Source organism: Rhinopithecus roxellana, chromosome 2 (assembly GCF_007565055.1).
Source record: "Rhinopithecus roxellana isolate Shanxi Qingling chromosome 2, ASM756505v1, whole genome shotgun sequence".
Lineage (NCBI taxonomy): Eukaryota > Metazoa > Chordata > Mammalia > Primates > Cercopithecidae > Rhinopithecus > Rhinopithecus roxellana.
This window is the reverse complement of record NC_044550.1, coordinates 127989335-128007773: the sequence shown is the minus strand read 5'-3', so window position 1 is coordinate 128007773 and position 18439 is coordinate 127989335. Positions and strand designations below refer to the sequence as shown.

The following is an 18439-nucleotide window of genomic DNA, read 5'->3' as shown; positions in this document are numbered from 1 at the left end:
ATTTTTTGAGACAGAGTTTTGCTCTTGTTGCCCAGGCTGGAGTGCAACGGCACAAACTTGGCTCACTGCAACCTCCACCTCCCAGCTTCAAGCGATTCTCCTGCCTCAGCCTCCCTAGTAGCTGGGATTACAGGCATGCGCCACCATGCCCAGCTAATTTTGTATTTTTAGTAGAGACGGGGATTCTCCCTGTTGATTAGGCTGGTCTCGAACTCCCGACCTCAGGTGATCCGCCTGTCTTGGCCTCCCAAAGTGCTGGGAATACAGGCATGAGCCACCACGCCTGGCCTCTTTATTATTTTCCACTACACTTAAACACTATTATTTGCACTCCAGCCTGGGCGACAAGAGCAAAACTCTGTCTCAAAAAAAAAAAAAAACAAACTATTATTAAATCATTTGGCCAGCTATTAGAAAGGTTAAGTAACTTGTCCTGAATCACAGCTACTATTAGAAGTAGAGTTGGGATTTGAATCTAAGAGTTCTGATTTCAGAAATCATGCTCTTAAAAAATGTATATATTAGGATTTTACATTATTACATTATAATTTTTTTTTTTTACCTCTGGATTAATGGTGAAAGTTTTAGTAGATTTTCCAACACTGAGAAGATCAAATATTATTTCTTTCATTGCAAAATCCAAGCGTTCCTTAAAAAAAAAAAAAAAAATCCTTATAACTTGCTACTATGTGTTAGGCATCATGCTAAGAATTATAAATATAATATACAATGACAACAACACAGGTTTGTGCCCTAAAAAAGTTCATAGTTGAACAGAAGAAAAATACATATGAATTAAGGTCAAAATACATGATTATAAGTATATTATTTAATTATCAAATAATTTGTTTAATACCCAAACCAACAGAATAAAAGTTTTAAACATTCATTCACCAAAATCATGTTAAATTCAAAGTGAAAGAATTCCTAGGATGACAATGAAAGGAAGTCCCAAGACAACAGCCAGGCAGCAGGCCTAGAGAGCAGTGAGTTCATATTGGGTCAGGAAGAATGGGGCTCTAGGAAGGAAATCTCCCAGGGGGTAAAAAAGTTAACTAACAAGATTAACCGATGTTTGAAAGGAGTTTTATAATTCTGGTGGAGTGCTGGAGGAAGGTAACTAATTCAAGGGAGTGGGTACAATTCTGGAAAAAAGAATAGATGCAATCTAATGTCGCAAGTTTTCTGAACACTTGATCTAAAGCACAATTTGCTTTTATCAATCTTACTGATACTGTTATACTTATCCGATTATCATTACTTTTGTGCTCTAGTAAATAACAACATACTAATTCTACTTAAATATTCTTTATTTCTTCACTGTCAAAAATAATTGTATTATGGATCATCTAGATTGCTACAGTTTCAGTTGAAAGAGAATAAAATTAATATTCTGGAATCATAGCATTTTCCCATGTTGAGGAGGTAACCTTACCTATGTTTCTCCAACGTGGATGTCCCAAAAGGAAATGTAACCAAAACCTTGTATTGGCTCACTAACACTCATTTAATCCCCCTCTAATAATCCTTCCTTTACTGCAAAGGCTAGAAAGCTAAACTTGTACTTCTCAGGATCCCATATAACAAAAAACTTGAGGATATAATTCAAACCCTGCCAAGTGATATAATCATGTGAGTCTCTTTGGGAACTGGGATATGTAAAGAGGAGGAGGAAGACAGGGAGAAATGAATCTATTTTACTGGTGAGGACCGTAGCAGAAGCTGCGTGATTCTGAAGCATACCCACATGTGGTGACTTCCTTGTCTGGTGGCTGTTTCATTTTGGCCAAGGTGGCAGCTTCCTCTTTGTTGTTCAGACTAGAATTCGTTTCTTCAGCCCTACTATAAATTCTCTGAGCTATCTATATTCCTTTCAAGATCCCTTTGGGTTTAACTAGCTAGAGTGGATTCTATTATCAGTACCTAAGAACCTAGATTAATGTAGACGATGAAAATAGTTTTCTAAGAAATCCTTCAAGATACTCAGGAGGTAATCAGTAAATGCACTAAGATTAGGATTATGAGATATATTGTTTATCCCTCTTCAATTAAAAGTGCTTCCACTTTGCAAGGCTGGTTCAACATACGCAAATCAATAAACATAATCCAGCATATAAACAGAACCAAAGACAAAAACCACATGATTATCTCAATAGATGCAGAAAAGGCTTTTGACAAAATTCAACAGCACTTCATGCTAAAAACTCTCAACAAATTCACTATTGATGGAACGTATCTCAAAATAGTAAGAGTTATTTATGACAAACCCACAGCCAATATCATACTGAATGGGCAAAAACTGGAAGCATTCCCTTTGAAAACTGGCACAAGACAGGGATGCCCTCTCTAACCACTCCTATTCAACATAGTGTTGGAAGTTCTGGCTAGGACAATCAGGCAAGAGAAAGAAATCAAGGGTATTCAGTTAGGAAAAGAAGAAGTCAAATTGTCCCTCTGTTTGCAGATGACATGATTGTATATTTAGAAAACTCCATCATCTCAGCCCAAAATCTCCTTAAGCTGATAAGCAACTTCAGCAAAGTCTCAGGATACACAATTAATGTGCAAAAATCACAAGCATTCTTATATACCAGTAACAGACAGAGAGCCAAATCATGAATGAACTTCCATTCACAATTGCTTCAAAGAGAATAAAATACCTAGGAATCCAACTTACAAGGGATGTAAAGGACCTCTTCAAGGAGAACTACAAACCACTGCTCAACAAAATAAAAGAGGACACAAACAAATGGAAGAACATACCATGCTCATGGATAGGAAGAATCAATATTGTGAAAATGGCCATACTGCCCAAGGTTATTTATAGATTCAATGCCATCCCCAGTAAGCTACCAATGACTTTCTTCACAGAATTGGAAAAATCTGCTTTAAAGTTCATATGGAACCAAAAAAGAGCCTGCATTGCCAAGAGAATCCTACGTCAAAAGAACAAAGCTGGAGGCATCACGCTACCTGACTTCAAACTATACTACAAGGCTACAGTAACCAAAACAGCATGGTACTGGTACCAAAACAGAGATATAGACCAATGCAACAGAACAGAGCCCTCAGAAATAATACCACACATCTACAGCCATCTGATCTTTGACAAACGTGAGAAAATCAAGAAATGGGGAAAGGATTCCCTATTTAATCAATGGTGCTGGGAAAATTGGCTAGCCATAAGTAGAAAGCTGAAACTGGATCCTTTCCTTACTCCTTATACGAAAATTAATTCAAGATGGATTGGAGACTTAAATGTTAGACCTAATACCATAAAAACCCTAGAAGAAAACCTAGGTAATACCATTCAGGACATAGGCATGGGTAAGGACTTCATGTCTAAAACACCAAAAGCAATGGCAACAAAAGCCAAAATTGACAAATGGGAACTAATTAAACTAAAGAGCTTCTGCACAGTAAAAGAAACTACCATCAGAGTGAACAGGCAACCTACAGAATGGGAGAAAATTTTTGCAATCTACTCATCTGACAAAGGTCTAATATCCAGAACCTACAAAAAACTCAAACAAATTTACAAGAAAAAAAACAACCGCATCAAAAAGTGGGCAAAGGATACGAACATACATTTCTCAAAAGATATTCATACAGCCAACAGACACATGAAAAAATGCTTGTCATCACTGGCCATCAGAGAAATGCAAATCAAAACCACAATGAGATACCATCTCACATCAGTTAGAAAGGCAATCATTAAAAAGTCAGGAAACAACAGGTGCTGGAGAGGATGTGGAGAAATAGGAACACTTTTACACTGTTGGTGGGATTGTAAACTAGTTCAACCATTGTGGAAAACAGTATGGCGATTCCTTAAGGATCTAGAACTAGAAATACCATATGACCCAGCCATCCCACTACTGGGTATATACCCAAAGGATTATAAATCATGCTGCTATAAAGACAAATGCACACGTATGTTTATTGCGCCACTATTCACAGTAGCAAAGATTTGGAATCAACCCAAATGTCCATCAGTGACAGACTGGATTAAGAAAATGTGGCACATATACACCATGGAATACTATGCAGCCATAAAAAAGGATGAGTTCGTGTCCTTTGTAGGGACATGGGTGTAGCTGGAAACCATCATTCTCAGCAAACTTTCACAAGAACAGAAAACCAAACACCGCATGTTCTCACTCACAGGTGGGAATTGAACAATGAGATCACTTAGACATGGGAAGGGGAACATCACACACCAGGGCCTATTATGGGGAAGGCGGGGGGGAGGGATGGCACTGGGAGTTATAACTGATGTAAATGACGAGTTGGTGGGTGCAGCACACCAACATGGCACATGTATATGTAACAAACCTGCACGTTGTGCACATGTACCCTAGAACTTAAAGGATAATAAAAGAAAAAAAAAAAAGTGCTTCCATCCGTGGGTTTTCTTTCTATCTACAAGTGTGTAGATTAATGAAATAAACTTATTCAATGTTGTGTTAGTATGTTTTTAGATGCATAAAAAATTTCAAAGCTCCAAGTGATTACAATACTCTAACAATTTACATACATACACATACTATGAGGTGAAGCACTCACCTGAGCAATGAACTGAATAATCTTCACAAATATGTTGAGAGGTGTGTCACGAGGAACCACACTTCGTGAGCCTTTTGGAAAAAGTGCTGACACTATGCTCATAAGACGACTATAGGGAAAAAGATCTAGTCATAATGAGATCACGACATCAACAGCATATTAGCAAAAAGTTCTTCCTATTCTTCATAATATATTGACAGAATTCATATTTCACCCACAAAGTATAATGTTTACTAAAATTCCCAATAGTATGTTTTTTTAAAAACAAGAATTTATTTTTAACACACTTTATAGCAAAGATACTCACCTTTGAGTTACAGTGTTGCTTTCACATTTTATTCTAATTACATAAACCCACAATAATCTATACAAAGATTCCAGTGCAACTCGAGACATTTTAGGATCTTTATTCTGTTTGAAAACAAAAGAGAATAAAAATAAATTTATTAAAATATTTGCAATCACTTAAGAGCAAACATATTCTCTGTCAACAACTAAAAGCCCATCTTTTTTGTATTCAGTCTAAAATAGGTTTAAATACGCAGGTACATATTTGGCATAGGGTAAATATATGGCTCGAAAGTAACCATAAATGTGGAAATTGAGTCCTTTCTTATACTTTCAAAAGAAAATACTAAAATTTTATTTACTAAATTTTACTTAGTAAATAAAATTATAGTAGTATTTCTAAGAATTCTAAAATTATACACATAAGCTTACTTGATGATAAACAGTTCACACTCCAATACTGACATAACAACTGAAAAAGTATCACTCATTTTTGGCATAATTCATTTGTAGCCCATATACAGTTAAAATTCGGAACACCAAATGGTATTATAGTCATTTGCATTTACGAAATAATGCAGAATATTATGAAGTGTATATCCTTATGAGTGAATAGTGAGTTAAGAGCACGAACTCTAAAACTGGGAAAAACAGGGACTAAATCCAAGCTCCATCCTTGGGCATTGTTGTATTATTCTGAGTCACAATTTCCTCATCTCTAAAATGGAGAAAATATGGCACCTACCTCAGAAGTAAAGTTAATATCTGTAAAGCACCTGGAAGAGTACCTGGCATGTATTAAACGCTCATTGACTATTAAGTGTTATAATTTTTATTTAGAATCAGGACATGATTTAAATTATTATTATTTAGAATCAGACAGTCATTCCATTTCAATTACAATTTGATCAGCAAACTTTTTCTTCATTCTAGCTGTTATAAGAAATAAAGTCCTCAAATGACCAATAAAGCAATGAGATTTAATTGTAAATTTTGAAATGTAGCTAATAATCTCCTTTTTTCACAGAGAAACTATACATCCATTGATTAGTTTTAGGATATACTGATTGTTGTGAATTTACATTTTAGATTTTTCACATCTATTTGGATAAAGATTTGACATAATTAAAAATGGAGGATCAGTGACTGTGCTGATTAGACTCTCAGTATCAATCCCTCTCTCCACTGCCAGATCCATAATGATCCCAAATTTCAAATATACTCCCCCAGTAATTTCCAATTATGTTTGTTACTAATGTAACTAAAGTAACATATAATGTATACTACAAATATAACAACCAAGCATTCTGTAGTAATGTCTTTAAGAAAACATAATTTTCTTTTCTATCATTTAAATCTAAGATATCACATGTCAAAATAGTTCAGCCAGGAGTTAGGAAGGTAGAGAGAAATGAATAGGCAGAGCATGAAGGATTTTTAGGGCAGTGAAAATACGCTGCATGATACTATAATGGTAGATATATGTCATTATACATTTGTCCAAACCCACAGAATGTACAACACACCAAGAGCAAACACTAATGTAAGCTGTGGGCTTTGTGTGCTAAAGATGTGTCAATGTATGTTGACCAGTTTTAACAAACGTATCACTCTGAAGGGGGATGCTGATTATGGGGGAAGCTAGGTATGAGGGGGGTAGGGAAATTTACCCACAGGAAATCTCGGTACCCTCTTCTCAATTTTTCTGTGAACCTAAAACTGCTCTAAAAAAATACAGTCTTAAACAAGTCTCATTAGTTTTTAGGTACACATGAAATAAAACTTTCATATTGTTAAACTGGAATTTCAAAATATTATTAAAAATAATACATTAAAAATATTTAAGTCCTATTCTACATAAAAACTGTTACCATATGAATGATTAAATATAAAAGTATTTGGATTATCTTAAGTGATGAGGTATCTGGCATGAAAAAACTTGATTTTAAAACAAAGCTGGCATTCACACAATGACAAAACAGCAAGGTGAGAAGTGATAAAAATCAATTATTATTTTTTCAGCTGCTACAATGCTGCTATATGTCTGAATAATAAAATCATCCTAAATTTATCTGAGCTTTAAACAAAGATATTCAATCTAATTTGAATAATTATACAAATAAAAATCTAATGAACTTAATATAAAACAAAATTTTGGTATGTCAGTAAAATATAGTCTTTGACCACTATCATTTTAATGTTTCTTCCTTTTTTTCTACTGTGAACTAAAAAAATGATTTGTTTAAAACCCAAACCAGTAAAGCCACACATGATGGTGCAAGCCTGTAGTCTCAGCTTGAACCCAGGAGTTGGGAATCTAGCCTGGGTTAGTAAGACTCTCTCTCTGAAAATATTAAAACAAACAAACAAACAAAACAAAACAAAACAAAAAAAACAAATCAATAGGATAAAGTTTAAAAAATTAATTTGTCAATATTGTATTCCATTAACTTAAAGAGTATACTTGGATTGTTTGTAACTCAAAGGATAAATGCGTGAGGGGATGAATACCCATTCTCCATGATGTGCTTACTTCACATTGCATGCCTGTATCAAAACATCTCATGTATCCCATAAATATACATACCTACTATGTACCCACAAAAATTAAAAATAAAAACAACAACAACAATAAATTATATTCAAAATTTAAGCTACTATCTATCCCTTAATTTCACTGGAAATATTTAAAACATTTTCATTTATAACAGCTAGAAAATGTTTGTTAAACAGAATATTTTAAAATTAGGAATTTTGGTGAAGAATCAGCATTCAGTATCAGTTCTATTTCTTAAATTCATCTTCTTGGGGCCACACTGATATTAAACCCTCTGAAGAATGTTTCTGCTGTGTGCTACTCTTCTCTTAAAATACTAGAAGCAGGTTGGAATAAATACATTAGACATGCAATGCAACAATGGGAAAAGGAAAAACAAATGCCACGCTTAAAGGAAATAAAGCAGTATTTTACTTTGTAATGTCGACACAACTCACCTGGAGTGTTTCTATTTGTTTTCTGATACTGTTGTTAGATGGCATCTAAATAAAGCAATGTGAGACAGCAAACATAAACATGAGATGCAGCACATGCATGTTAGATGAAAATAAGCACAAAACAAGATAGCTCCTCACCAAGGTCTCTATTTAGAAGAAATTTGAAATGTCCAAGACAGTGGCCAAAAACACTAAGAAAAAAAAATTTCACGATTTGGGCATCATGTGAGATACACCTATAATATTCCAACTAAGAGAAAACAAAGTTTTAACTCCCTAATTTTTCTTAGAATTTTTCTTAAAGCACTGTATTTCAGTTCAAACAACTTTAAATTTTTAAATGAAAATAAGTATAGATTGTTGAAAAAAACTCCAAATTATTTTTCTATGATATCTACTCTTATTATTCACCTATCTCTCTTAATAATTCTCCAGAAACTTTAAATAATCACTTTTCACACAAGCACCTAAATTGATATAGATATGGGAATGGGAGACTACCAAATTCTGCTTGGGACAAAAATTAAAGATTTAAGTTTTCAGTGAAAATAATGTGACACTCTGTCACAAGCTATTTATGGGATATAGGGATAAAGCTCATTTTTCATGGTCATCAACTTTAAAACCTGGTATGATAATTTTTTAAAACTGTGTAATATCATAAGGTGTCTTGAATTTCATCGTATTTATTCTTATGACTCTAGAGAATAATGCCTTTTTAATATCCTCAAATTATTGCTAACATGTTTTCTTAAAATATTCAGTGCTTATATCCAACAACATTCCTTATACTACATTCAGAATTAACATGGTGGACCAGAAGAGCAAGAGCTATGGAACTATGTGAATATGGACACAAATCCATGCTGGCTCCCGACACATGGGTTACTTGTTTGTCTTCTTTCAGCCTCATGTACAGTAAAAATCAAATGAGATTCTGTACTTAGAGGATGCAGCATCCTAAAAAGTAATAAAAACCAGTCATAAGAAGTATTGGTCTAGGCTGAGCACAGTGGTTCACACCTGTAATCCTAGCACTTTGGGAGGCTGAGGCAGGGGGATAACTTGAGGTCAGGAGTTTGAGACCAGTCTGGCCAATATGGTGAAATCCCATCTCTACTAAAAATACAAAAATCAGCCGGGGGTGGTGGTAGACGCCTGTAATCCCAGCTACTCAGCAGGGTGAGGCAGGAGAATTGATTGAGTCCAGGAGGTGAAGGTTGCAGTGAGCCGAGATCATGTCACTGCACTACTGCCTGGGTGACAGAGTGAGACTTCATCTCAAAAAAAAAAAAAAAAAGAAAAGAAAAAAAAAAGGTATGGGTCTAATAAAAGTAAATTGTTTTAGGCTTTTAGTATCAAGAGATTAAATGGATCTCAAAATAATTTAGGTAACGCCTTTATCTTGGATCAATTTTCCCTATACATAAAATAAATAACTGTTACAACAGATAACTAGCATAGCTTTTCCTTCAAGGCTCAACTCCTTACCTCAACTATGCAGAGCAGCCACATTATCTAAGACTTAATAAACATGAGCCAATTCATAAAATTTCTGCTGAATAGAGCCTTAATGTAAGTTAAGGGTTAATGGCCAAGACAATTATATTCCAAATCCTCATGCTAAGTGGTTCTTATCTCCTTTAGCCTGGCAGATTGACATAGCCATTAATGAAAATGAACAATATGCCAGAAATATTTAACAGGAGGTAAGGGTTCAAAGAAAACAGAGCATTTAAATGAAAGCCTTAAGACAAAAAAAAGTTAAGGTACTGTGAAGTATTGCAAATATGTTAGGTGAAACGTATATATATAAAAATTCCAACAAGCAACAGAAAAGTATGAACTGTCATGAAAGAAAGCAATCTTCCAGAAACATTTAAATGTGTATCTTAAAAATATTTTAATGAACGTATGAAAAATCATACTATTCAGAAAAATGATCAGTTCTCTTTTGGTCCCTATATCTGTACAAATTACCAAAACTAAGAACAGAAACAAGTATAATGTAATTAATTAAATAAAATTTATTTCCTGGTTGCATGACATAAAGAGTTTAATCAATTTGATTTGGCCCTGGGAATTTTCATAAATAGTCAAAGAAGGTATATAAATTCTTATCCAAACATGAGTAATATCAGTGTTTATCTAGAAGGAAAATAGACAAAAACATTTCTCAAAGTAGCATATATCCCGTATACCTAAGAAACTGAGGCAGTTTTGAAAATGATACATAAAATCATGAAAAAGACGTACAGGATAACATCCAGTGGATCATTCCTGAAGTATGAAAGAAGAGCCAGTCCTATTTCTACAATAGCACAACAAGCTGCATAGCCAGAGACAAGTCACTTACTCTATCTATCTGCCTTGGTTCCGTTATCTTCAAAGTATAAGGTTTTCAGTCTCAAATCTAACTTAGAGGAATGCCAGGAAATGGAATGTCATGTCTGCAATATTTCTATAACTTGCAAGCAAATATTCAAATAGGCTCATCTAAGTATATATCAAAAGAATATTCAAATCAAGCATTCACACGACATGCAGCTGAAGAATATTCCCACACTTTGTCAGAATTGTGTTCCTACCCAGAGAAGAAAAGAGGATCCTGCCAGCAGAGCATCCTGGGAAGAAAATGATCCTTCTATCTCTCACAGTTTTGTTTTCAGGACTAAGAAAGGCTGAATATGGATGTGCCAAATAATGTTAGTGACAAGTACCCTTTCATTCAAGTCAGAATCATTTCAGGAGCTTTTACAACTGTGCGGATCCAGTACCAACTTTTAGATATGGCTGGGCATATTTAAATGTGAATTTAGTGATATTATCAAAGCTTTTTCTCATATTGCTCAGACTTAAACCAACATTACTGATTTTCTTAAAAGACAAAATAAGTATCTAGAAGGTTTTGTGAGATTAATACTCTATAATTCTAACAGAATTAACAAATATTGCTAGATTTAAGATACATATCACTAAAAAAGGTACAATTTTGCATTCATTAGGACAAACTAAATTTTCAATCAAAAGTTTACTGATATCTATACACGATTCCCTACAGAAGAAATAAAGTATGTATAAGAAAAGGAATGTGGCAAAGTGTTACTATTCAAGTATACCAATAGTAACAAAAGTTTCATTATGCACTGTTTATAACCAATTTATATGCATAAACAAAATATACCAGTCAGTATTTACACATCAGAAGTGTGATTACATCTTACCTTTAAATGTGACAAACAGTTCTGTAGGAAAATATGCCAGTTATTTAAAAAAAATTGTTTCTGACTGACACATAAAAGGCAGGTAATTAGTGGATATAAAGCCTATAGGAGATGGGGAAAAGACAGAATTAACATTTTTCATCGAAAAGCACTAGACTTTTAAATTTTATATTTCATTTATTCTCATAAGCAAGGAAACAAATCTTTTAAGCAGTTTTCCAATTTGTAATAAGAAATATAATCTCATAGAATAATCTAACACAGAAAGATAAAGGGTAAATTTTCTATGAGGAAAATTCCTTGACTGAGCATACCTCTCTGAGTTAGAACATGCTATTAGTTCTCCCTCAACCCATTAGTCCCTCATCCATTTTGTGGTTATGACTAGTCCCTGGGATCAGATGACAGACAGCATTAAAGTTTTAGCTTTCTGTTTGTCAAATATGTAACTTCCCGATGGCTACATTAAGTACTCTAAGCCTCACTTTCCAAACACATAAAGTGAAGGACAATAATCACAAATATCTTACAGGGTTGTGAAGCTTAAAGTAAGATTAAAAAAGTACAAAATACTTAGTTCAATGCCTGGCACAATCCATGTTTACTATTACTGTATCTCTAGTTTAGATGGTCAAATATTTGACCAATTCTCCAAACCTTCTCCAAGCTACATAAAAGTTATGTGAAATAAGACAGGTAGAAAAAAATGCCTTTACTCTCTGAATAGAAAAGATATAAACAGACGGAAAACAGCTGCTAAAATCACTTTATGACAGTGATCCTCTGAGGTTACAACATATTTTTACTGTACCTTCTCTGTGTTTAGATACACAAATATTATTCTGTTACAACTGCCCACAGTAATCAGTACAGCAACATGCTGTACAGGTTTGCAGCCTGGGAGCAATAGGCTATACCATATAACCTAGGTGTGTAGTAGGCTATACTACTTAGGTTTGTGTAAGTACATTCAACGATGTTTGCACAATGAAATAGCCTAACGACACATTTCTTAGAACATATTTCTATTATTAAGCAATGCATGACTACCTAGAAGGAAGTCTGAACAACTCAACAAATGCAGAGCTAGTAAAATTAAGAACAGAACATTTAAATAGAGCAATGCAAAAAATACGTATGTAAAACTTGCCCTTGTATTGCACTTCAGGGGTTTTACAATTTCAGATTTTACCATTCTCTTTAATCTCCACTGAATTCATAAATCAATTATAAAAATCCCAATTAAATATGAAAAGGTTTGAAATGTTTCTTAATACCAATGAATGCTTCTTTCTCGAGCTCAGTTCAAAAGTAGTCTGATAAAGCATCTCCACAAAATTTTTCAAACAGGGAACATTCACTTCATTTTTAACAGTCTAGTAAAAAGATAATGCAAACAAAGAAAATGATTACAGACGTTAGATTAAACTATACAAAGATTACAAGAACTTTCTGTAAGGTTTGAAATTGGTTAATAATTCACTGAGACTCTCACTGAAGTATTACAATGTGCCAAGTGACCAAATGGTAAGTACATAAGATAAACCTGGTCCTAGCCCTGAGTGCACAAAGTGGGAATACAGGCTAAGAGGACACAGTATAACAGGTCCATTGAGAGCAAATTCTCTGTGCTCCTGGAGTACTCAAAAGGGGCCCCTATGGAAAAATTCAACAAGGAAGTAACATCTAAGTTGCATCCAACATCTCTTACCAGAAATACTACTAAAGCCTCCCATTTAACCTTGCTGGCCTTATCTCCCACCCTCTGACCATGTGCATGGGGACCCAGCTTTAGGAGCTTTCTTGCTGTTCCTAAAACGCATCAAAGCATTTCTTGCCTTAGGATGTCTACGCTGGGGCCTGCTGCCCGAGAAGCTCCTCCCACAGACACAGGAAGTCTTACTGTCTCATTCCTTTAGTTTTTGCTCAATTGCTACCAACTCTTTTGAGGTGGTGGTCTTTCCTAATCACACTCTTTTTAAAATTTCAACTCCCTCACCCCTTTGGCAATCCTATGCCCCCTATCCTGTTTACATTTCTTCACATTACTCTCCACAATCTGACATACTGCCTATTTTATACACTAGTTTATTTTCTATTCCTGCACTAGTAATTAAAATATACGGTACTAGGGAGTCTTTCCTATCATATTAATTGTTGTGTTCCCGTGTGCACAGATGAAGACCTGACACACAGAACGCACTCAATACATAAATGAGTAAAGAAAGAGAAGCCAGCTAGAGAAAGAGGGGAGGGAGGTTACCAGAGAGGCATGAATGTTCCAGGCAGGAGCTGTATGTGCAGAGGTCTAGTATTATGGGTTGAATCATATCCCCCAAAATTCATGTTGAAGTCCTAACCCCATACACATCAGAAGGTGACTTCATTAGGAAATAGGTCATTGCAGATCACATTAATTAAGTTAGGATCGGGAAGACCCTAATCCACATAACTGGTATCCTTTCAAAAAGGGGAAATTTGAACAGAGACATACACTCAAGGAGAATGCCATGTGACAATGAAGGCAGGGAGCAGAACCATGCTTCTACAAGCCAAGAAACACAAAAAATTTTCAGTATACACGAGAGGCTAAGCAAGGGGCATGGAGCAGGTTCTTCCTCACAGCCCTTAGAAGGAACCAACCTGCAGGCACTTTGATTTTACACTCTAGCCTCCATAAATATGAGACAATATACATTTCTGTTGTTAAGCTATCCAGTTTGCAGTACTTTATTACGGCTGCCCTAGCAGGCTAATAAACCTGGACACAAAAGCAAATATGGTATAAAAGAATCAGGCAACATGATGATAATGGACCATTGTCAAGAGCCTCTCTTCCTACAACCTGCTGCTTTTCATGAACTGCCTTAAAAACCAAAACCTAATCTCAGCCATCTGGCAGAAAAAAAAATGGATGATCAAACAAAGGAGGAAGTGCAAATGATCATTTGGAAGGAATAAGCAGTAATTCAAACAACTTACAAGAAAAGAAATCAAAGTGCATATCTAATAAAAGACTAAAACTGACATGACTTATACATGACAGCCTGTTTTCTTTTTTATAAAATGAGCCCAATTCATATGGCTAAAAACTGGGTGGGAGGAAACGGGGGCTGTGTAACTCCAATAAACCACTTGCAAACCGTTAATTTATGAGTTTTATGTGTCACCATGTTTTAAAATCTTCAATGCAAAACAGATTTTAAAAAAACATGTCAGTCACTCTCATTAATATTTTAAATTCTTAACTTTTAAAACAATTCTCTGTTCACCTTTTCTAAACATGCTTTAAAGGCAGGACCTGAATACTATAAACCAATTCATATAAGCCCATAGGTCACAAGTCAGTGAATTCAATGTTTAAAAATGAAAGCTAAAACAGTTCAGTTTTTCAATATGTAATACATTTCTTCATTTTTTGAGATGTTAACTAGAATAAAATCTGAACAAATCTAATGTAATTAATTTCCATTTCTAGCCAAGATGGAATGAAGGGAGCTGGATTTCCCCTACCATCTGAAACAACCAAAAAAACAAAATACATGAAATGATATCTAAAACACTGTATGATCAACAAAAGGAAGAGACCTCGGAGCAACAGGAAGCAAATGAGATGAGTCCTCCCAAGGCCATAGCTTATTGTCATGTAAGTATTTTTAGGAAAAAAATGAAAGTATAAGGTTGATAAGGTTCTTGTATAACATACAAATTGTACGAAAATAAAAAAACATACTTACAGCAGCTACAGGGATAAGAATCTCCACAAATAAACCAGCAAGTGCATGTTTTATGTCTTTATCTTTCACTTCTAAGAAATACTGAGCACATTCCTTAAAGGGAAAGAGGGTATATACTTAGATTAACAAAAGAGGAAAGGTTAAAGAATTTGTAATATCACAATAATTTTGTGAACACTGCCATTTTACCAAAAAACTAAGGTCAATGCATCTTCAAGTCAAAAAACAAAGTTTGCCAGGCCTGGTGGCTCAAACCTGTAATCCCAGCACTTTGGGAGGCTGAGGCGGGCAGATCACCTGAGGTCAGGAGTTTCAGACCAGCCTGGCCAGTGTGGTGAAATCCCGTCTCTACTTAAAAAAAAAAAAAAAAAAAAAAATTAGCCGGGCCTGGTGGCAGGCGCCTGTAATCCCAACTACTTGGGAGGCTGAGGCAGGAGAATCGCTTCAATCAGGAAGGTGGAGGCTGCAGTAAGCCGAGATCATGCCACTGCACCCCAGCCTGAGTGACAGAGTGAGACTCTGTCTCAAGGAAAAACAAAAAAAAAAATAATTTACACTTATGACAACTTAACACATGGAATAAGAGACTAAAATTGATGCCATTAATTTACGTATATTTTGTTTCTTTTAAAAAGTCATGAAGAGCAAGAACTGTTAGGCTTGCTCTATTTAGTGTCATTTAGAAGGTATATCACCTGCATAAATTGAAATGATGCTTCAAAATCTTCTACAGGATACATTTTTACTCGAAAAAATTTCATTCCCATTATTAAGCTGATGACACTTTGTACCACATGTGGGCTTTGTTCCTTTTGTCGCAGTTCTTTTAATTCTGTCACAAACTTCTTCCTTACAGCCTGAAACCTTTAATACACGTGGAGACATCATTTGATTTGAATTAAAAACACTACTTTCCACATGATATTTAAGGGTAAAAATCAAAAGGTATGCTACCTAAATATCATCTCCTTTCTCTACCTTCATTACAGTTGCCAGAAAGGCACACAGAGGAAAATAAAAATTGCTACTATAAATTTGCTGTTCATTTATTTTAAAATTAAATTAAAAGTTTCTGAAGGAGAAATAATAGGATTTCTTTATTCCTATATTAACAATATACCACCATTACCATTTAATTAATAACCATAAAAAAATATCAAAAAACCCACCCATAAAACATCACCATGTAAATCAGTGTCTCCAACTTTTAAGGCTCTTTTTATATAAAATCTGTAATTAGTTATATGGCGAGCATATTGAAGACTATAAAGTTTTTCACAGAGATAATCCAATCAATCCTACGGTACTAATTATCACTTAAAATCAATACATCATTACACTGGCAAAAGGCTTTTGAAATGTGAGCATCATCCTGGATTCAAATCACAACTGTTAAAGCTAGTAAGCCTTTCTTCGCTTACATTTGAAAAGGACATCTAATAGTTTATTAATCAATAATACTTAATTATCCACCTCCCCCCTATATATTATGAAACAACTAAAGATTTTACTGATAATGTTACTTGGGGAAGCCAGTTCCTTAAAGTTAAAAAAACCTCAAAGCATGCTTTCCAATGGTCACTGACTACAGTGAGAAGAACAAAAAAAAAAATTAACAAAATATGGATACATGATTGAAATATAACATCTATTTTGATTTTAATCTTGGAGACTATGATACCATTTTTCATGATTGTATTCTTTAGCATTTCATTAAGAAAATTTTTATAAAATGGATAAACTCTTTCCACTGAAATATTAGAATCTAGGATTTTTTTCCTTTTGTTAAACTACTTATAAAAATTACTAGTCACTACAAACCAAGAACACACATACACCAAGATTCACATACACCCCCAACCTTTATCTCCTTCTCTTTCCCACTTCCACTCAACCCCACCCCCTGCCCTCTTAGGTGCTATCAGCCTAACTCAAAGTGGATCCTTTCACATTTTCTCCCATGCTTATTACATGCATGAGCAGAAAACACCTTAATATTGCTCTAAAGTGGCATTTCTCCTACCACTAGCCAGGTGAGGCTGAGTACCATTTCATACATTTATTTACTGGCTGTTGGACTTACTATCCTTGCCATCTAGAGTTAACTTAGCCATGATGGAGTGTTCTCCCGGATCCAACTTGCTAATATATTATTTAGAATTTCTAGTCTATATTCCTGAGATAGAAACTCAGTTTTGACAAAAATAAAAATAACATAAACAAACTGACATAAAGAGAAATACATCACTGCTCATATCTATGTTTTTGTGTCAATCTAATTACATGTGAGATATTAATATGATACTGTCGATGTCTAAATCATTTGAAATACTCAAACCATAAAATACTAAAAAATTATCATCTATCTCTAAATTATTTAAAATACTCAAACCATATTCTAAGTTCTATAGTATTGGCTATACAAGGGATCCTAGTATATTACAAAATTTAAAAATATGCTAAATAAAATATTTCACTTAATATTAAAATGCAAACTACTTAAACATTAACAATAATTTTACTTGCCTTCTTAGAATTTAGAAAGGTTGTTTGTTATATGATGATTTCAGGGCCAAAGACTCTTTAAAACGCATCCAAGAAAATATCATTTGATACTTTTTTCCTTATAAATTTCCCAGTAGTAACAAAGGAAATCCAAAATCTTCCATAATTGTTACAGCAACCACAAGTTGCTAATGACAAATATATTTTACTGTTTACTAAAGTGATGGTTCAGTACAACTCAGTGTGTATAACTCCTAATGAATAACACTTTTAACTGAGTAATCTGGTATCTTTCATCTTTCCTTTTTGGTGTCTCTTTTACCAGTTCAAACTGTGTTTAGCATTAAAACAAATATGATTAGAAAACACTGCATTGCTATCTGAGGAATAAAAGTTCTCACCTGGAAAATAATTATTAGCTCTGTAAAGAGTTCTAAAAAAAGCTTCTAACAGAATTGTTAAAAATAGGGAAAAAGATAGTGTCCTAACTATGGTTGGCAATTTCTGATTTGTTCGATTCAGACATTTATAGAAAACCCCAAATAAAATTAAAACAAGCGGTGAAATTGAGGTATGACTATTAAAGAGTTTCAGAGAAACAGAGCAGTAAAGTAATAAAAGGTGGAGCTGACTTAGTGCTACGATGAAAATGGTGGATTTAGAACTATCAGTATCTACTGTATTCATTGGTAATGAAGCATTCTAAAATGCAAAGAAAATCTAAATGGGTGATTTATAAAACTTACTTTGATTGGGCAAGAACCCCTATCACCTCTGCATATAAATCCGCAATAATATGCACATTCCCAGTGTTGGTTCCTGAATATCTAAAATAATAGAAGAACAAACATAACATTTCATTAAATTTTTCTACAACCTCTCTTTCCTAATACATTTGAAAATTCCTATCAGAGTGTTGTATAATTTTCTCTGAATATTCATTTACATGATAAAAGCAATACTAATTGTATTCTACCTTCAATTTTACTTTACTATGATATTTAACCTTCTGGTTCTTACATATCCAATCTATAGTACTAAGAAATATTTTTACAAAATCTTTCTAATCAGCATTTTTTGTGGATTTAAAAGAGATGGGGGCTGGGTGCAGTGGCTCACACCTAT

At 34.2% G+C, this 18439-nt stretch overlaps 1 protein-coding gene across 1 annotated transcript in view; it reads right to left on the bottom strand.

Annotated features, from left to right (window-relative positions):
- The window catches only part of FRYL (FRY like transcription coactivator), a 296971-nt gene that overhangs the window by 107947 nt on the left and 170585 nt on the right, over positions 1-18439 (bottom strand). Inside the window, 8 exon segments of the mRNA XM_030919519.1 lie at positions 563-649; positions 4567-4675; positions 4874-4977; positions 11073-11174; positions 12350-12448; positions 14810-14902; positions 15505-15673; positions 18061-18141. Coding sequence (XP_030775379.1) covers positions 563-649; positions 4567-4675; positions 4874-4977; positions 11073-11174; positions 12350-12448; positions 14810-14902; positions 15505-15673; positions 18061-18141 — 844 coding nt within the window.